General features: G+C 36.8%; 1 protein-coding gene across 1 annotated transcript in view; it reads left to right on the forward strand.

Annotated features, from left to right (window-relative positions):
- The window catches only part of LOC104679413 (membrane-spanning 4-domains subfamily A member 5-like), a 34,844-nt gene that overhangs the window by 6,981 nt on the left and 5,223 nt on the right, over positions 1 to 22,640 (forward strand). The window contains exons 2-3 of the mRNA XM_010384970.1: positions 281 to 424; positions 12,965 to 13,021. Coding sequence (XP_010383272.1) covers positions 281 to 424; positions 12,965 to 13,021 — 201 coding nt within the window. The remainder of the gene's footprint in view (positions 1 to 280; positions 425 to 12,964; positions 13,022 to 22,640) is intronic.

The raw sequence follows: 22,640 nt of genomic DNA on the forward strand, positions 1-22,640 counted from the left end.
AGAGATCAGTTCTTCTGGACTCCAGGACTAATGCTGCTATGTAATCTCCTGAACCAATCAGATAAAGACTCCTAGTATAATTTTATTGGATATGTACATAGTCATTATATCTACAAACTGCTCTGAAATAATAAAGTCTCCTTATCTGATTTGAATGTTGAGAAATTTAAAATTCTGTTAGGTCATCACCTTCCATCTTCACCTTGGCTTTTTCTTGATGTCTATTCCTTTCAAAGGTTGAACTAAAATAATAATTAATGGTAGTGTTATTTTCTTCCAGGCCATACAAATAATGACTGGCATACTTCTTGATTGCCTGGGACTGCTCTGGATGTATTTGTTATTCACACAAATTGTTGCATTTGGAGCCACATATACTCCTATTGCATTACTAACAGCATACCCATTTTGGTCATCCTGGCTTGTGAGTAAATAATCAAATTTCTGATTGTTCTTCATTACATTTAATGACTGTGTATCAGTCAAGCAGTGCGCCAGAGACTGAAACTAAAAATGCACAATTTTTATTCTCAAGGAACTCATTTTATCTAGTTGAAAATAATATACCAATACGAAAAAACTTAGATTCTTATCAGTGATATTCTTTAATAATAAGAGTCTTTTGTTAAAAGGCTACCTTTTACATTCTTCTAGGATATGAAGAAAAATGATAAGATGCACAAGGGGCATTTTGGGAAAACAGAAAATTGTTGGTGACTATTGAACTGCCCATATGGTATTTATTTTGCCAGTGGGGCAAATAAAACATGAGAGAGCATAACTGCTGAGGAAATAGTGGGATATATACAATTTGTGTAGGGAAAGAAACATAAAATCTTTGTGTTGTATTCCAGAAGTATTTGGTAAAATTGAACAGAGATTTTAAAATTGAATTTTATTGTGTCTGATAGTATGATGAGTGATGTGCCATTGTCTTTAAAGGGGATATCATGAAGAAGGATATTATGGTGGTTGATGTGCCATGTTTCCCACAAAATCCTGAGTGAGGCTTATTATAATATCACATTTGGAGTTTGATCACTCAACTGGTACTTATTGAGTACCATGATGTGTCAGGCACTGTTTTAGGTGCCTGAGATACATTAGCAAACAAAACAAAGATCCAAGTTCTTATGGAGCTTTTATTTTAGCATGGCGTAGTATATTAGAAGATGATAAGGCTATAGAAGCAAAAAGAGAGTAGGCTAAGGGGGACTGGAATTTTTGGGAAAGTGGCAAAGGGATATAAGTTATCATCTAAAATTGGATGGTTGAGGTAGGGCTCATTGAAAAAGTGACTCTATTACTGATCTATTGTTACGTAATAAACCACCAAACACCCAGTGGCATACAATTACAAGCATTTATTTTTTACTCATGCAGACTTGGCAGAGATTCAGCTGCCCTTGGCCTGGTTTCAAGCTACAGGACAGGTCCAGATCCACTCCATATGTATCTTATTGCTTTTAGACTAGTGGCTACTAGAGGCATATTCTTCTCACAATGAAAAGTGAGAACACAAGAGGACAATCGTAATCACACAAGACCATTTCAAGCTTTGGCTTGGGTCATGTTTGTTAAAATCCCAGCTAAAACAAATAAAATGATCAAGTCCTAAATTAAAGAGCAGGGAAGCATAATCCAAGCACCATGAGATCATGGCAAGAGTATGAAAATATATTATTATTACCTAAAAGTAAAAAATTGTGACCAACAGTTCAAACTACCATAGTGACATTTGAGCAAGGACTTGAAAAAATGATGGTTTTGACCACAAAGATATGTTGGGAAAGAACATTTTGGAGAGAAAACAGTCAGAATGAAGTCTTCAATGAAGAGTTCCTAGAAAAATGTAGTCAGTATTTCTGGAACATTTCTGGAACAGAGTGAGCAACCACAATAATATTAGAAGACAAGCTAGAAAAAATAATGAGGTGCATGACAATATAGGACTATGTAAGCCATTATAAAGATTTTAGCTTTTACTGTAAGTGAATTGGAGTTATTATAGTGTTTCATAAACAGAAGTTAAATAATCTGGTTTAGGTTTTAAAAGAATCACTTTGGTTTCTGTGTTGAAAAGAGAATGAAGGGGTCCAAATAGACTTTTTAGAAAGCTACTTCAAAAGTCCAGGTGAGGCTCAAACAAAGTTGTTAGAAGTGAAGGTGGTGAAAGTAATATAGACATATGTTGAGGTAGAGCCAACTTGATATCTTGATGGATTGGGTATGGAGTGTGAAAGAAGTTAAAGATAATGCCAGGGTTTTTGTTCAAGCTAATAGAAGGAATGACTTGACATCAAGTGATACAGGTGAGACTGTACAGAACTGGTTTTCAGAGGAAGATGATGAGTTTGCTTTGACAATATTGAGTTTGAAATATTTATTTAATATTCAACTGGAGATGTCAAGTAGCCTGTTGGATATGGAATGTAGAGTTCAGAAGACAGAATTAGAATAAAAGATACAGAATTGCAGAAAGGATAAGAATTCACCAACCAAGTATCTGCTGCCTTCAAGACACTCACCTAACACAAAAGGAATCACATAAACTTAAGGGAAAGGGGTAGAAAAAGATATTCCATGCAAATGGACACCAAAAGCTAGCAGGAGTAACTATCCCTGTATGAGACAAAACAAACTTTAAAGGAACAGCAGTTAAAAAGACAAACAGAGACCTTATATAATAATAAAAGGCCTTGTCCAACAAGAAAATATCACAGTCCTAAATATATATGCACCTAACACTGGAGCTCCCAAATTTATAAAACAATTACTACTAGACCTAAGAAATGAGATCGCAACACAATAATAGGGGGGACTTCAGTACTCCACTGGCAGCACTAGACAGGTCATCAAGACAGAAAATCGACAAAGAAATACAGATTTAAACTATACCCTGGAACTAATTAACTTAACAGATATTTACAAAACAATTCTACCTGAAAACTGCAGAATATACATTCTTTTCATCAGCACATGGAACTTTCTCCAAGATAGAACAAATGATAGGCCACAAAACAAGTCTCAATAAATTTAGGAAAATTGAAATAATGTCAAGTACTCTCTCAGACCATAGTAGAATAAAATTGGAAATCAACTCCAAAAGGGACCTTTAAAACCAAGCAAATACATGGAAATTAAATAACCTGCTCCTGAATGATCATTGGGTCAACAATGAAATCACAATGGAAATTACAAAATTCTTTGAACTGAATAATAGTAACACAACCTATCAAAACCTCTGGGATACAGCAAAGGCAGTACTAAGAAAAAGTTTACATGCCTACATCAAAAAGTCTGAAAGAGCACAAATAGACAATCTAAGGTCACACCTCAAGGAACTAGAGAAACAAGAACAAACCAAACACAAACCCAACAGAAGAAAAGAAATAACAAAGATTAAAGCAGAACTAAATGAAATTGGGGGGGGAAAGGCAATACAAAAGATAAATGAAACAAAAAGCTGGCTCTTTGAATAAGTAAATAAAATTGATAGAACATTAGCAAGAGTAACCAAGAAAAGAGAGACAATCCAAATAAGCTCAATTAGAAATGAAATGGGAGATATTACAACTGAAACCGCAGAAATACAGAAGATAACTCAAGGCTACGATGAACACCTTGTGCACATAAATTAGAAAACCTAGAGGAGATGGAAAAATTTCTGGAAATTTACTACCCTCCTAGATTAAACCAGGAAGATATAGAAGCTCTGAACATACCAAAAAAAAAAAAAAAAAAAAAAAAAAAAAAAAGCAGTGAGTTTAAAATGGTAATAAAAAATTGCTAACAAAAAAAAAAGCCCAGGACCAGATGGATTCACAGCAGAATTCTATCAGACCTTCAAAGAAGAATTGGTACCAATCCCACTGACACAACTCCAGAAAATAAAGAGGGAATCCTCCCTAAATCATTCTATGAGACCAGTATCACCTCAATACCAAAACCAGGAAAAGGACATAACAAAAAAAGAAAACTATACACCAATATCCCTGATGAACATAAATGCAAAAATCCTTAACAAAATACTAGCTAACTGCATCCCACAGCACTTCAAAAAAATCATCCACCATGATTGAGTGGGTTTCACACCAGGGATGCAGGGGTGTTTTAACATACTCAAGTCAATAAATGTGATACACCACATAAACAGAATTAAAAACAAAAATCACATGATCATCTCAATAGATGCAGAAAAAGCATTTGACAAAATCCAGCATCGTTTTATGATTAAAACCCTCAGCAAAATCAGCATACAAAGGTCATACCTCAATGTAATAAAAGTCATCTATAACAAATCTACAGCCAACATAATACTGAATGGGGAAAAGTTGAAAGCATTCCCTCCGAGAACTGGAACAAGGCAAGGATGCTCACTGTCACCACTTTTATTCAACATAGTGCTGGAAGTTCTAGCCAGAGCAATCAGACAAGAGAAAGAAATAAAAGACATCCATATCAATAAAGAGGAAGTCAAACTCTTGATTTTTCCTAATGATACAGTTGTATATCTAGAAACTCCTAATGACTCATCCAAAAAACTCTTAGAACTGGTAAATGAATTCAGCAAAGTTTCGGGATATAAAATTAATATACACAAATCAGTAGCTCTGCTATACACCAACAGCGACCAAGCTGAGAAACAAATCAAGAACTCAACCCCTTTTACAATAGCTGCAAAAAAAAAAATAAACAAATAAAATATTTAGGAGTATACCTAACCAAGGAGTTGAAAGACTTCTGCAAGGAAAACTACAAAACACTGCTAAAAGAAATTATAGATGACAGAAACAAATAGAAATACATCCCATGCTAATGGATGGGTAGAATCAGTATTGTGAAAATGACCATACTGCCAAAGCAATCTACAAATTCAGCACAATTCCCATCAAAATACTACCATCATTCCTCGCAGAACTGGAAAAAGCCAATCCTACAGTTCATATGGGACCAAAAAAAAAAACCCACATAGCTAAAGCAATATTAAGCAAAAACAACAAATCTGGAGGCATGATATTACCCAACTTCAAACTATACTATAAAGCCATAGTCACCCAAACAGCATGGCACTGGTATAAAAATAGGCACATAGACCAATGGAACAGAATCGAGAACCCAGAAATAAAGCCAAATACTTACAGTTGGCATATCTTTGACAAAGCAAACAAAAACATAAAGTGGGGAAAGGACACCCTATTTAATAAATGGTGCTCGGATAATTGGCAAGTCACATATAGGAGAATGAAACTGGACCCTCATCTCTCATCCTATTCAAAAATCAACTCAACATGGATCAAGGACTTAAATCTAAAAAAAAAAAAAAAATTAACATCGGAAGAACCCTTCTAGACATTGACTTGGGCAAAGACTTCATGACTGAGAACCCAAAAGCAAATGCAACAAAAACAAAGATAAATAGGTGGGACTTAATTAAACTAAAGAGCTTCTGTACAGCAAAAAGAACAGTCAGCAGAGTAAACAAACAACCCACAGAGTGGGAGAAAATCTTCACAATCTACACATCTGACACAGGACTAATATCCAGAATTTACAAGGAACTCAAACAAATTAGCAAGAAAAAATCAAACAGTCCCATCAAAAAGTGGGCTAAGGACATGAATAGACAATTCCCAAAAGAAGATATACAAATGGCCAATAAACATATGAAAAAATGCTCAACATCACTAATGATCAGGGAAATGCAAATCAAAACCACAGTGTGATACCACCTCACTCCTGCAAGAATGGCCATAATCAAAAAATTAAAAAAAAAAAAAAAAGATGTTGGCATGGATGCGGTGAAAAGGGAACACTTCTATGCTGGTGGGGGAATGTAAACTAATACAACTATTATGGAAACAGTGTGGAGAGTTCTTAAAGAACTAAAAGTAGAACCACCATTTGACCCAGCAATCTCACTGCTGCATATCTACTCAGAGGAAAAAAAGTCACACAAAGAAGATACTTGCACCCACATATTTATAGCAGCACAAGTTGTAATTGCAAAAATATGGAACCAGCCTAAATGTCCATCAATCTACGAACAGATAAAGAAGCTGTGGTATACATATACAATGGAATACTACTCAGCCATAAAAAGCAACAAATGAATGACATTCGCAACAACCTGGATGGAACTGGAGACTATTAATTTAAGTGAAGTAACTCAGGAATGGAAAACCATACATTGTATGTTCTCACTCATAAGTGGGAGCTAAGCTATGAGGCTGCAAAGGCATAAGAACAATACAGTGGACTTTGGGGACTCGGGGGAAAGGGTAGGAGGGGGTGAAGGATAAAAGACTACAAATTGGGTTCAGTGTATACTGCTAAGGATATGGGTACACCAAAATCTCACAAATCACCACTGAAGAATTTATTCATGTAACCAAATATGACCTGTTCCCAAAACCCTATATAAATTAAAAAAAAAAATGTAATGACACAAAAGAAGCTTAAGAAAGAAATCTTTAAAAAGTAGAATGAAGAGTCACTGGCATCTAATAATGAGACTAGATGAGATCACCAAGGAAATGAATAAGCATAGAAAAGAGGAGATAACTAAGGACTAGAGCTGCACTGTCTAATACAATAGTCACATGTACCTACTGAACCTGGAAAATGCAACTAAACTGCACTGAGAAGTGCTGTAAAGATAAAATACATATAAGATTTCAAAACTTAGTATACATTTTAAAATGCAAAATATATAATTATTTTATATTGATTCTATGTTGAAATAATTTTGGATATGTGAACTTTTAGAAAATATTAAAATAAGTTATATATATTTCTTTTTAGTTTTCTTAATATGGCACTTGAAAACTTATAATTACATATGTTGCTTGCATTATATTTCTATTGGACAGCCCTAGACAATATTCTGACTCAGGACAGTGCTATGATTAGGTTTGTTTTAATACCATTACTCTATGAGTAATAAGAGATTAGATTTGAGAATGTTAGGGAAGTTAGAAGAGGCTACTGCAGTGATTCAGATAAGAAAAATGGGGCCTTAATTCAATTCAGAGGTGCCAAAAATATAGGTTCTGTCTTAGTCCATTTTGTGTCGCTGTGATAGAACATCACAGGCTAAGTAATTTATAAAAGAAAACAAATGTAAGTAATTTATAAAAGAAAACAGTTCTTGGGGCTGGGAACTCTAATATCAAGATGCTGGCATCTTGTGAAGACCTTCATGCTGCATCATCTCATGATAGAAAGTGTAAGGGCAGGCCGGGAACAGTGGCTCACGCCTGTAATCCCAGCACTTTTGGAGGCTGAGGCGGGCAGATCACGAGGTCAGGAGATCAAGACCATCCTGGCTAACATGGTGAAACCCTGTCTGTACTAAAAATACAAAAGATTAGCCGGGCATGGTGAGGTGGGCACCTGTAGTCCCAGCTACTCAGGAGGCTGAGGCAGGAGAATGGTGTGAACCCAGGAGGCGAAGCTTGCAGTGAGCCGAGATCACACCACTGCACTCCAGCCTGGGCAACAGGGTGAGACTCTGTCTCGGGGGGGAAAAATCAGTGAAACAGGTAGTTGATATTTTGCAAAGTTAAACAAATTTGACAAATGTTTAGCCAGACTAACCAGGAAAAAAAGAGAGAAGATTCAAATAAATAAAATCTGGATTTAAAAAAGAGACATTACAACTGATGTTGCAGAAATTCAAAAGATCATTAGTGGCTACTATGAGCAACTATATGCCAATAAATTGGAAAATCTAGACAAAATGAACAAATTCCAAGATACATACAACCTACCAAGATTGAACCATAAAGAAAGCCAAAACCTGAACAGACCAATAACTAGGAATGAGGTCAAAGCCATAGTAAAAAGTCTCTCAGTAAAGAAAAACCTGGGACCCGATAGCTTAACTGATGAATTCTACCAAACATTTAAAGAACTAGTATCAATTCTACTCAAACTGTTTCCAAAAAAATAGAGGAGAAGGGAATACTTCCAAAGTCATTCTACAAGGCTAGTAAAACCCTAATACCAAAATCAGACAAGGACCCATCAAAAAAAAAAAAGAAAAGAAAAAAAGAAAACTACAGGTCAATCTGATGAATATTGATGCAAAAATCCTCAACAAAATAATAGCAAACCAAATTCAACAATGCATCAGAAAGATCATTCATCATGACCAAGTGGGATTTACCCCTGGGATGCAAGGATGAATCAACATACCCAAGTAAATCAACGTAGTACATTATATCAACAAAATGAAAAATAAAAACCATAAGATCACTTCAAATGATGCTGAAAAGTCATATGATAAAACCCAACATCTCTTCATGTTAAAAACCCTCAAAAAACTGAGGATATAAGCAACATACCTCAATATAATAAAAGTCACTTATGACAGACCCACAGCTAGTATCATACTGAATGGGGAAAAATGGAAAGCCTTTCCTCTAAGATCTGGAACACAACAAGGATGCCTACTGCCACCACTGTTATTTAACATAGAGGACACAGACAAATGGAAGAACATACCATGCTCATGGATAGGAAGAATCAATATCATGAAAATAGCCATACTGCCCAAGGTAATTTATAGATTCAATGCCATCCCCATCAAGCTACCAATGAGTTTCTTCACAGAATTGGAAAAAACTGCTTTAAAGTTCATATGGAACCAAAAAAGAGCCCGCATTGCCAAGACAATCCTAAGTCAAAAGAACAAAGCTGGAGGCATCACGCTACCTGACTTCAAACTATACTACAAGGCTACAGTAACCAAAACAGCATGGTACTGGTACCAAAACAGAGATATAGACCAATGGAACAGAACAGAGTCCTCAGAAATAATACCACACATCTACAGCCATCTGATCTTTGACAAACCTGAGAAAAACAAGAAATGGGGAAAGGATTCACTATTTAATAAATGGTGCTGGGAAAATTGGCTAGCCATAAGTAGAAAACTGAAACTGGATCCCTTCCTTACTCCTTATATGAAAATTAATTCAAGATGGATTAGAGACTTAAATGTTAGACCTAATACCATAAAAACCCTAGAAGAAAACCTAGGTAGCACCATTCAGGACATAGGCATGGGCAAGGACTTCATGTCTAAAACACCAAAAGCAACGGCAGCAAAAGCCAAAACTGACAAATGGGATCTCATTAAACTAAAGAGCTTCTGCACAGCAAAAGAAACTACCATCAGAGTGAACAGGCAACATACAGAATGGGAGAAAATTGTTGCAATCTACTTGTCAGACAAAGGGCTAATATCTAGAACCTACAAAGAACTCAAACAAATTTACAAGAAAAAAACAACCGCATCAAAAAGTGGGCAAAGGATATGAACAGACATTTCTCAAAAGAAGACATGCATGCAGCCAACAGACACATGAAAAAATGCTCGTCATCACTGGCCATCAGAGAAATGCAAATCTAAACCACAATGAGATACCATCTCATGCCAGTTAGAATGGCAATCATTAAAAAGTCAGGAAACAACAGGTGCTGGAGAGGATGTGGAGAAATAGGAACACTTTTACACTGTTGGTGGGATTGTAAACTAGTTCAACCATTATGGAAAACAGTATGGCGATTCCTCAAGGATCTAGAACTAGAAGTACCATATTACCCAGCCATCCCATTACTGGGTATATACCCAAAGGATTATAAATCATGCTGCTATAAAGACACATGCACACGTATGTTTATTGCGGCACTATCCACAATAGCAAAGACTTGGAATCAACCCAAATGTCCATCAGTGACAGACTGGATTAAGAAAATGTGGCACATATACACCATGGAATACTATGCAGCCATAAAAAAGGGTGAGTTTGTGTCCTTTGTAGGGACATGGATGCAGCTGGAAACCGTCATTCTCAGCAAACTATCACAAGAACAGAAAACCAAACACCGCATGTTCTCACTCATAGGTGGGAACTGAACAATGAGATCACTTGGACTCGGGAAGGGGAACATCACACACCAGGGCCTATTATGGGGAGGGGGGAGGGGGGAGGGATTGCATTGGGAGTTATACCTGGTGTAAATGACGAGTTGATGGGTGCAGCACACCAACATGGCGCAAGTATGCATATGTAACAAACCTGCATGTTATGCACATGTACCCTAGAACTTAAAGTATTAAAAACAAACAAACAGAAAAACAAAAAAACATGGTACTGGAAGTCCTAGCTAGAGCAATCAGACGAGAAAAAGCTATGAAGGGCATCCAAATTGAAAAGGAAAAAGTCAAATTATTCTTGTTTGCACGTGATATTGTCTTATATTTGGAAAAACCTAAAGACTCCACTAGAAAACTGTTAAAACTGATAAACTCAGTAAAGTTGCAGGATGCAACATCAACATACAAAAATCAGTAGCATTTCTATATGCCAATAGTGAACAATCTGAAAAAGAAATAAAAAGATTAATCTCATTTACAACAGCCACACATAAAATTAAATACCTAGAAATTAACTAGGGAACCAGGAAACAAATCCACACACCTAGAGTGAACACATATTCAACAAAGGTACCAAGAACATATACTGGGGTAAAAGACAGTCTCTTCAATAAATGGTGATGGGAAAACTGAATATCCATATGCAGAAGAATTAATATCTCTCACCATACACAAAAATCAAATCAAAATGGATTAAAGACAAATCTAAGACCTCAAACTATGAAACTGCTACAAGAAAACATGAGGAAAATCTCCAGGACATTGGTTTGGGCAAAAATTTCTTGAGCAATACCCCAGAAGCACAGGCAATCAGAGCAAACATGGACAAATGGGATCACATCAAGTTTGAAAGCTTCTGCACAGCAAGGACACAAGTGAAGAGACAATCCGCAGAATGGGAGAAAATGTTTGCAAACTATCCATCTGACAAGGGATTCATAGCCAGAATATATAAGGAGCTCAAGCAACTCTATAAGGAAAAAGTCTAGTCATCCGATTAAAAAATGGGCAAAAAATTTCAGTAGACATTTCTCGAAAGAAGACATACAAATGACAAACAGGCATATGAGAAGGTGCTCAACATCACTGCTCTTCAGAGAAACACAAATCAAAACTACAATGAGATATCTCACCCCAGTTAAAATGGCTTATATCCAAAAGACAGGCACTAACAAATGCTGGTGACGATGTGGAGGAAAGGGAACCTTTGTACACTGTTCAAGGGAATGTAAATTAATACACCCACTATGCAGAATAGTTTGGAGGTTCCTCGGATAACTAAAAATTCAGCTACTATATGATCCACCAGTCCCACTGCTACATCTATACCCAGAGGAAGGGAAATCAGTGTATCAAAGTAATATCTGCACTCCTACATTTATTGCAGCACTGTTTACAATAGCTAAGACTTGGAAGCAACCTAAGTGTACATAAAAGGATGAATAAAGAAAATGTGGTACATATACACAATGGAGTACTATTCAACCATACAAAAGAATGAGATCCACAACTGTAGCAGCTCTGCTCCCACCTCAGGCCTGCAACACAGGAGAGCACAATTCCAGTGCTCACTGCTCAGACACTTTCCACAGTTCTAGCTGTGGAGGCTCTTAGCCCACACCAGGGCAAGAACTCCAATCTCTGGCCCAAGACTATAATCCTTACGTGGCCATGCTGCAGGCTCACCATAGAATGACTGACTTTGTGTGCACCCAGATTAAAAATGATGTCCTGCTATTGGTCCTGGGTTTGGGAAAATGTCTGCAGCTTTTCCCAGAGCCTTTCCCTCTCAGTGTCTCCCAGCTTCTCCCTAAGTTAGCTCCAGGGCTTGGGAGAAATAAAATGCTCCCCCTCAGCCTGGGTTCCTTGGATTTCCCGTGGAAAGATGAGTCACAGAGGGAGGCTCTCTGCTTCTCTCACACAGTGGGACTTCACTCACTTCTATCAGCCAGACATCATCACGGGGACTGTTCGCCCATGCTCTCTTCTCCAGGATCTGGGTGTCCTTAACAACACTCGTGAGTTTCTGTTTTTCTTTTTGAATTAAAGCCCACAGAGTTGATCTTTATGCACTATTCTTTTATTTCCAAGTTGCTAAAGTATGCTAAAAGCCCCCTAATCTGCCATCTTGGAAAAAAAATCGAAACATTATATGTAACTATTACAACACTACCACAATAACACGGTGTAACAGATTATCCTCATGTTACCAATGAAAAAAGCAAAACTAAGTTATAGGTTAAGTAATTTTCCTGAGTCACAGAGAAAGCAAAGAGCAAAGAACTCAACCTCAGATCCTTCTTACTTCAAAATTCTATTTAGCATTGACATATGAGTTTCCAGATTTTTCTGGGAAAAGAACATCCCTCTCCCATACTACTAACTGACCTGTTCATTTCTTAACGCTGTGGAAAGTTTTATAAGTTCATAAATGTTGCATCTGTGAGTAAAATAAATTTCTGATACACCATAATTGCCATCTTTCTAACAAGTGTCACGAAATGATGGAAGATCTCAGAACAAGCTTCTCATGGAAGACATTGTATAATTCTTCTATTTAAGTATGTAAACTGAAGCACCAATATTTTATGAATGATATTTTCTATTAATAAAATATATAAGCATTATATTAAAAGTATTTTCATATGAAGTCACCAAGATACAACATTTCCCAGTAATAAATTCATTAATTGTGTGCATTTTCCTATAATTCACATATTGGCTTTAATAAATTATAATTGACAAAAACTAAGGAAACATTGATACTCCTTTTTCCATAAAGTCACTTCAGAATGCCCTTAGATTCTATTTCCAATACATATATTAAATTAGTAACCAGAGATTTCATGGCTTTCTCCCATCTCCACAAATAAGAAAAAAACCCTTGAATTATATCCTGAATGATTTTCTCAATGGTCCCATATTCTTTATGTTAAAACATTCCAGAATTCTCTTACTTTTTAAGTTTATACATAAGCATAATGACTGGGTATTAATAAATGTAATCTTTGTTTCCAGTTTATCTTCTCAGGAGCCTTTACAGTATTGTTAGAAAAGAGACGTTCACCATTCTTGGTAAGTCAGAATGCTTATAGCAGCTCTAGAGTTTCATTTGCCAAAAGAAGGAAAGTCAGTGGGTAGACAGCATTGTGTGTGTGTCACTAGAAACCTATATGTAATTGAAGAATAGATTTTTGAAATATAAGAAATGTAAGTTTCCATTGCATTTTCAAACAAAAACAGAATACATGCCAGTTACTGAAGTCATTGTTATATTTCTTCAGTTACAAAAATAACTCAGATGTATGAATTTAATCAAGAAGCTAAATTTCTACATGATAAATCATTTAGTGCAAATTAAAATTCAATGAAGACATAAATCTAGCTATTTTGAAATGACCCAGTTTCTGTTATTACCTTCTTTTTCTCTTGCTTCTTTCTTCACATGTCTAGGAACTTTTAATTGTATGGGGGCTACTGTGTATGTGGTGTTTTAAAGAGTCTGGATCATGTTGATTTCCTTTAGTGAATATTGCATTTTGTATTGATAGGAAGTGAGGTGAAAGAATAAGAAATTAGAATAATTATGTATGTAAATGCTAGAAGATTGACTTCTGGAATGGCAGACTGAGAACTCCATGAAATCATTCTTTAACAAAAGCAGGGACAGCACTGGCAAAACAACCAAAAGTAATGATTTCAGAGCATTGGAAATTAATCAAAGCCACAACTAAAACAGAAAATTATCTAAGAGATACTAGTAACCCTCAGAAAAATAGAGAGATCTATAATGTTTTAATTTGAGGCTAATTTCTATCCCCTCTCCCTTCAAGCTCATTGGCAGAGTATGTATGAAAAGCCAGCAGTAGAGCAACCAGCTCAGAGGACCGACATCTTGTGATGCGCTATTAAAAGTGCCATCATCTGAGCACACTCAATATTTTGTCTGAAATTGCACCTCTGTTCCCAGGATGTTTTGGCTGATTTTTGTATAAAGATTTCAGCTCAGTGAAAACAAAGTCCTACCACTAGATGGCGTAAACACCATCAATCTGTTAACAATAGCACAGCTTAGTAAGGCTATGAATGCAGGTAAATAAGGGCTTGGTCAGAAATTTAAAAGATAATCCTGAATAACTAGATAATCATAAGGAGCTTTGAAAAGCTCTGACATATTCTTGGAGATCTAAAGCCCCTCACAAATATGGAAAGCTATGTGCATGCCCAGGAAACAACTAAGAAAGAAGAAAGGCCCACCACTCATTTGCCTCTGGCTGACTATGAGGCCCTAAGCAAGGAAGAAGTGAAAGCTGAAGCTGTCTTATAAACTAACTGAAGTTTTAAGCATATATTCTCATACATACTCTCCTTGGCAAAGGATTATGGACTGACATTAAATTACACTGGGCCAGGGATGGCTCTCAGGAAGCAGATAACCCATGGGCCACATTGAGGGAATAAAATATTTACAGAATTAATCCAGGAAATTTAACAAAGAAGAAGAAATAAGAAAAACAAAAACAAAAATAGCAAAAATAGCAAAAAAAAAAAAAAACAACCGACAGAAAAATATTACTGTGAGGGCCAAAATTTGGTACTTACTACTCAAAGACTTTAAATTAGATCTTTTAAGTATGGTCAGAGAACCAAAAAAAAAAAAAAAATTGTTTAAAGAATTAAAAGAAAGCATGAACATGATATGTCACCAAATACAGAATATCAATAAAGAGAAATTATAGATTTTAAAAAATTAACACGCTAATTGGAATTCCCATAGAAATCACTTTAAAACATGACTGAAAATATACACAACAAGAAATAAGGCCATCTCCAGTGATGCCAGGCACAAGTTCAACTCAAACCATCCTAGACTCCAGACTAGTCCTACAGACCCCAGACTCTACACCTGCCCTAGCACCAGGCCAACCCTAAGCTGCAGGCCAGTTCCTATAGCCCAAGTCTCCAGAGGACCCAGGGTCTAGGCCTGCTCCAGCAGATCCAAGGTCCAGGCCCACCCCAGTGGACCCCATTGCCAAAATGAGCCACATGGACTGAGGCACCATGACCACCCTTGCAGACCCATTCCAATGCCCATGGACTCAGGACCCAGACTCATCCCTACAGACTTGGTTTAGACTTGCCCCAGCACCAGACCAGCCCCATGGACTCAGAATGCAGACCCATGTCAGTGGTCCCAGGTGCCAGGCCCATCACAACATCTGAGTGACCCCTAAAGACTCAGGCTCAAGGTTCACACTAGTATCAGCTCAGCTCTTGTAGACTCAGGCTTCAGGCTGGCCCCCATGGATACAGGCTCCTGGCCCATACCCATATGCCAATCAACAAGTCCACCATGGTAGATCAGGGCTACAGGCACAACTCCACAGAACCAGGATTCAGGCCCACCTACCTGCTAACCTGGTATCAGGCCAGCTTGCCTGAGGACTCCAGCAACAAGCCAGCCATACCAGATGTTCTGCTCAGAATCTCTGAATCTGGTGAAAGTCTTTTCTAGACAAAGCCAGTATGAAAAACACTGGAATAAGGCTCCTACTGCAAATGGACAGATATCAATATAAGGCAAAAAAAGATGAGAAAACAAGAAGACATACCACCAAAACAACACAGTATGCTCCCGGTAGCTGACCCCAAAGAAATGGAAATATATGAACTTCATCATTAATAATTCAAAGTAATTGTCATTGAAAGGCTCAAGGAACTTCAAGAAAATGCAGATAATTTTATAAAATCAGGAAAACAATAACTGACCAAAATGAGGAATTTAACAGAGTGAATAAAATTATTTTTGAAAATTAAAAAGAAATTCTGAAGCTGAAAAATAAATGAATGAAGTTAAAAATGCAACAGAGAGCAGCAACAACAGAATTCATCAAGCAGAGGAAATACTGTGACAGTGAAGAGAAGGCATTTGAATATATACAGTCATAGGAGAAAAAAATGAAAAGAACAAAAAAATCTATAGGATATGTGGGACAAGATCAAAAGAGGAAATATTCAAAATATAGGAGTTCAAGAAGAAGAAGACAAAGACAAATGGCTTTGGGAAGATTATTAAAATAACATAAGAAAGCTTTCTAAATCTGGGAAAAGATATAAATATCCAGGTACAGGAAGGACCAAAGGTCTCCAATTAGATCAATCCAAGCAAGATTACACCAACATATAATCAAACTGTCAAAAATCAAAGACAAAGAGAGGCTCCTGAAAACAATAAGAAAAAAGAGAAGTAACTAATATATAAGAAAGTTTCAACAAGGCTAGTAGGAGATTTCTCAGCACAAATGTAACAGGCCTGGACAGAATAGGATGATATAATCGCCGGGCGCGGTGGCTCAAGCCTGTAATCCCAGCACTTTGGGAGGCCGAGACGGGCGGATCACGAGGTCAGGAGATCAAGACCATCCTGGCTAACACGGTGAAACCCCGTCTCTACTAAAAAAAAATACAAAAACTAGCCGGGCGAGGTGGCGGGCGCCTGTAGTCCCAGCTACTCGGGAGCCTGAGGCAGGAGAATGGCGGGAACCCGGGAGGCGGAGCTTGCAGTGAGCTGAGATCCGGCCACTGCACTCCAGACCGGGCGACAGAGCGAGACTCCGCCTCAAAAAAAAAAAAAAAAAAGGATGATATAATCAAAGTGGTGAAAGAAAAATACTATCAACAAATGACCCAGGAAAGCTGTTCTTCAAAAATTAAGAATGAAGACTTTCTCAGACAAACAAAAGCTGAGAGAGTGTATTACCCTCTAATGGAAGGGTCAAAGCTCACAAAATTTCAGTTAGATAAGGAGTAATAAGTTCAAGAGACCTTATGGTGCAACATGATGACTATAGTTAAAAACAGCAGATGTGACAGAGGTGTTGAAATTATCACACTGTGACTTCAAAAAGCTATGATGAATATGCTGAGAAATCTAATGGAATAAAGTGGGCAACATGCAAGTACAGATAGGTAATGTAATCAGAGAAACAGAAATTCTAAGTTGTAATGAAAAGGAAATGCTAGAAATAAAAAACGTTATAACAGAAATGAATAATGCCTTTGATGGGCTCATTAGTAGTCTGGACATGTCTGAGGAAAGAATTAGTGAGTTTAAGGATCAGTAAATATAGAAGCATCCACAACTAAAAAGTAAAGGGAAAAAAAAAAAACTGAAAAAAAAAACAGGACAAAAAATCCAAGAACTGTGAGATAAAGACAAAAGAAGTAACATGTGCATAACGGAACTGCCAAAAAAAGAACAAGAAGGAGTGGAAGAAATATTTGTAGCAATAATGACTGATAATTAATATCAGACCAAACCACAGATCCAGAAACTTAAAGGGCACTAAGCAGAATAAATGCCAAAAATATACACTTAGGAAAATTATACTTAAACCACAGAAAATCAAATAATTGTTTTAAAATCTTGAAAGAAGTTGTATTAGTTTGTTCTGCTATATAGAAATACCTAAGACTGGGTATTTATAAAAAAAGAGATTTAATTGACTCACAGTTCCTCAGGCTGTATAGGAAGCAGGACAGCATCTGCTTGGCTTCTAGGGAGGCCTCAGGAAACTTAAAATCATGGCAGAAGGTGAAAGGGAAACAGGTACATCTTACATGACAGGAGCACGACCAAGGTGGAAGGAGGTGCCACACATTTTTTAACAATCAGATCTCATGATAACTCATTCACTATCATGAGAACAGAGGGGGAAATCCACCCTTTTGATCTAATCACCTCCCACCAGGCCCTACCTCCAACATGAGAGATTATAATTCAACATGAGATTTGGGCAGTGACACAGATTCAAACCATATCAGAAGCCCAAAAAAAAAATTACCTATAGAGGATCAAGGATAAAAATTACACAGGACTCCTCCTCATACAGCACACAAGTAAAAAGAGTGGAGTTAAATATTTAAAGTATTTGGAGAAATGCCAACCTAGAATTCTGCACTCTGTGAAATTATTCTTCAGAAGTGAAGGAGAAATAAATATTTTCTCAGACAAGCAAAATTGAAGAAGTTTGTTGAGAGTAAACCTGCTTTGCAAGAAATGTTAAAGTTAAGATTTTTCAGGAACCAAAAGAAATTATATTTGTCAGACTTAGAACTTAATAAAGAAAAAAAGATAAAGTGAAGGAAAAAATTAAAACTTTCATTTTTCTTATATTTAATCTAACAGTTTGTTCAAAATGATGATAGCAGCAATGTATTCAATGATCACATCCTATAATTAGGTTTAATGAAAGAACGCAATGATACAAAAGATGAGAGGAAGGAATTAGAACTACTTTGTTAACATAAGATACTTGTACTATCTGTGAAGTAGCATATTGTTATTTGACAAATAGAGTTGGATTAGTTGTAAATGTATATTGAAAACACTGTGGTAACCACTTGAAGAAGTTTATTTAAATATTTGATTTGCTAATAAAGAAGAGAAAACAGAATCACATAAAATGTTCATTGAAGTCAAAAAAGGTAGAAAAACAGCATAATCTGAAAAAACAAGAACAAGGGAAATGAATAAAGACCAGTAATAAATATATGACAGATATTAATCCACCTCTATCAATAATCACTATAAACACCAGTGATCTAAATACACCTATTGAAAGACAGAGATTTTTGAAGAGTGGAACAAAAAACAATATTCAACAATATGTTGTCTAGAGGAAACCTGCTCTAAATATAAAGACACATATAGATTGAAAGTAAAAGGATGGAAAAAGATATCACATGTTAACGCTAATTGAAAGAAAGTAGGAGTAACTATATTAACTTCAGACAGAGCAGACATCAGGGCAAGGAAAATTATCAGGAATAAAGAGAGGCATTACATAATGATAAAGGGGTCAATGTATGTGACCAACAAAAAAGTAATAAAATACATGAGGCAACAGCTGAGAGAAATATATATGGATCCACTATTAGAGTTGAAGATTTTAACTCCTATAAGTAATAAAGACATTCTGCAAGCAGAAAATCAGTATGTACAGAGTTGAACTCAACAACACCATCAGTCACTTGGATATAATTGACATCAATACAATACTCATACAATAAAAGGACACATTTTTCTCAAGGACACTTATAACAGCCCCTAAGATAGACCATGCTCTGAGTCATAAAATACATGTTAATTGCTAATCAATTTTTTAAAATAAACATTGTACAATTTATGCTCTCAGATCACACTGTGATGAAAATAGAAGCTACATTAGAAAGGTAAGAGAAATGCTTTCACTTTTACTCTGTCACCTCTCCACGACAATGGCATAGCACCCACCACACAGAAAGAATTTCCTTAGGCCCAAGATTTCTACAAGGGAATGAAAAGGGAGCCCATGGTGGACATCCAGCTTCCCCAGCATTCTTGGGTATTCTGCAGGAGGCCCACTTCTGTCTTGCCAAATGGGGAACATTGGAAGTATCATCAGGGATAGACTATGTGGTGTCAGCTAGAAATAGAAAGGTGGGGCCCACAGCAACCAGCACGTGAATCTTGGCTGTGGCTCTGTATTCTGGTTAGCAGAGGCACCCAACCAGAGAGATTAGCCAAAAGCATCTCTCTGCAGGAAGCACAGTTGAGAGATTTGCCAGGCTCAAGCCTTTGTCTAGCTTTGACACCCAGCATCAGAGCTCTGCATAAGGCTCTCCCAGGCTGAGAAGCAAGTCTGCATTTGGACATTGCTACAGAGTGTACCTTCTTGCCCAGCTCAACATCATTAGCTAAGCAGTAACCCAGCCTCAGAGACCTGCAAAAGGATGTATCGGGCTGGGAGGCAAGCCAATATATGAGCATATCTATGAAGCAGAACATCTGGGTCTGCCTGACACTAGCAGTTGAGCAGAGGCCCCATCAATCTTCAGAGCCCAGTCGGAGGTTCTGTCCAGACCCCACCAGGGAGGGAATCCTATGACTACACATACCTGTGGAATATAGTCTCTGACCCTGACCATTTCAAATAACATTTTCATAATTGAATTTATAGAAGGAAAAGAGAGAAAGGAAGAGCAAGCATATTTAAGAAAATAATGGCTGAAAACGTTTCAAATCTGGAAAAAGATGGCAACATACAGATACAGGAGGCTCAGAAGTCTTCAATCAAATTGAACCCAAAGAAGGGTTAACCAAGACATATCATGTTCAGACTATCAAAAATCAAAGACAAAGAATTCTCAAAGTAGCAAGAGATAAGAAACATATCATATTCGAGAGGGTTCCAATACAGCTATCAGCAGACTTCTCAGCAGATATCATGCGGGCCAGGAGGGAGTGGAATAATGTACTCAAAGTGCTGTAAACAACAACAACAACAACAACAAAAGGTCAACCAGGAATATTTTACCTTGCAAAGCTATTATTTTTATTATTATTTTTTTCTTGACACAGAGTCTTGCTCTTGTCGCCTAGGCTGGAGTGCAATGGCGTGATCTCAGCTCACTACAACCTCCACCTCCCGGGTTCAAGCGATTCTCCTGCCTCAGCCTCCTGAGTAGCTGGGATTACAGGCACCTGCCATCACGCCTGGCCAATTTTTGTATTTTCAGTAGAGACAGGTTTCACCATGTTGGCCAGTCTAGTCTCAAACTCCTGATCTCAGGCTATCCACCCGCCTCAGCCTCCCAAAGTGCTGGGATTACAGGCGTGAGCCACCGCGCCTGGCCCTTGCAAAGCTATTCTAAGGAAATAAGGGAAAAATTAAAACTTTCCCAGACCAAAAAAAAAAAGCTAAGGGGTCTCATCATCACTACACCTGCCTTACAGGAATCATGAAAGGGAGCTATTTAAGCTGAAACCAAAAACACAATGACACAAATTAACAACATAAAACATATAAAAGTATAAAACTTGGTGATATAAATAATACACAGTCATATTCAGAATATTCTAGTACTATAATGGTAGTACATAAAGCAATTTTATCTCTAATATAAGTGTTAGAAGAAAAACACCTAAACTACAATAAACTAAGGTATACAAATTACAAAAGATACACATTTTGACATCCAAATAACAAATAGGGGAAAAAGTAAAATGCAGACATTTTGTATTGAAAGTTAAGTTGCTATCAGCTTTCAAAGCCTGGTACAACTACAAAATATTTTATTTGTGCCTCATGGTAACAACAATACAAAAACTTATAATAGTTGCACAAAATATAAAAACTAAGAAATCAAATCATACAACCACAGAAAATCATCAAATTACAAAAGACAGTAAGAGAGGAGGAAAGAAACAAAGGATGGTTTAAAAAGAAAATAAACCACAAAACAGCAATAAGAATTCTTATATATTAATAATTACCTGGAATGTAAATTGACTACATTCTCCAATAAAAAAATTAAGTAACTAAATGGACTAGAAAACAAAATGCAACTATTTGCTGCCTACAAGACACTCGCTTCACCTTTAAGGACACATATAGACTGAAAGTGAAGGAGTGAAGAAAGATATTTCCTGAAAATAGAAGCCAAAAAGAGAAGAAATAGCATACTTAACACCAAATGTTAACAGGTATGTAGAGAAAACAAGCCCTTCATATTGTCATTGGAAGTGTAAAATAACACCATGACCTTGTAAAAATATGTGGTCATTCATTCAAAATTTAAATATACACCTGCCATATGATCCAGCAATTCATTGCTAGGCACTTACCTCTGAGAAATAAAAACATATGTCAAAAACAAAAAACAAAAACTTGCCCACATGTTTATGGGAGTTTATTCACAATAGCCAAAACCTGAAATTGAACTAGGCAAGAAAACTTTTATCTGAAATGTTTCAGTTATTTTAGAAACAAAGCCTGGGTTTTTTAAAATAAATATTAATAATTTATGATTTTCTGTGGCTGCAATAAAAGTATAAAAGTGTTTCTTAAAATATTCTTTATACCATCTCACTGGGTGCAGTGGCTCATGCCTGTAATCCCAGCACTTTAGGAGACCAAGATGGACAGATCACTTGAGGTCAGGAGATCAAGACCAGCCTGGCCAACATAGTGAAACCCAGTCTCTACTAAAAATACAAAAATTAGCTGGGCGTGATGGCGTGTGACTGTAATCCCAGCTACTTGGGAGGCTGAGGCATGAGAATTGCTTGAACCTGGGAGGTGGAGGTTGCAGTGAGCCGAGATCCCACTACTGCACTCCAGCCTGGGTGACAGAGTGAGACTCTGTCTCAAAAAAAAAAAAAAAAATGATTATATGGTCTCTATTTTCAAAAATTACTAAAAAGCAAACAAAACAAAACTTCATAGTAGATGGCAGGGTCATAGAGGGTAGCTTATCCCATGCCTCACACTCTTTTACTGCATCTGGCTCTCACATAGTGCCCTTCATGCTCTTCTTTCTTAATTTTTAATAGCTTTATTGAGGCATAATTGACATACAATAAACAATAAACTGTATGTATTTAAAATACACAATTTGGTAAGCCATTAACACAATAAGATAGTGCATATGTCACCCCCAACAGTTTCCCCCTGCCCCTTTGTCATCCCTCTTGCTTTTCCCTCCTCAAAACCCTCCCTCCCCCAGGCATCTACTGATCTGCTTTTTATCACTACAGATTAATTTGCATTCTCTAGAGTTTTATACACATGGAATAATACAGTATATATGCTTTCTTGTTTGACTTATTTCATTCAGCATAATTATCCTGAGATTCATCCATGTATATAAG

This window comes from Rhinopithecus roxellana, chromosome 15 (genome assembly GCF_007565055.1).
Source record: "Rhinopithecus roxellana isolate Shanxi Qingling chromosome 15, ASM756505v1, whole genome shotgun sequence".
Lineage (NCBI taxonomy): Eukaryota > Metazoa > Chordata > Mammalia > Primates > Cercopithecidae > Rhinopithecus > Rhinopithecus roxellana.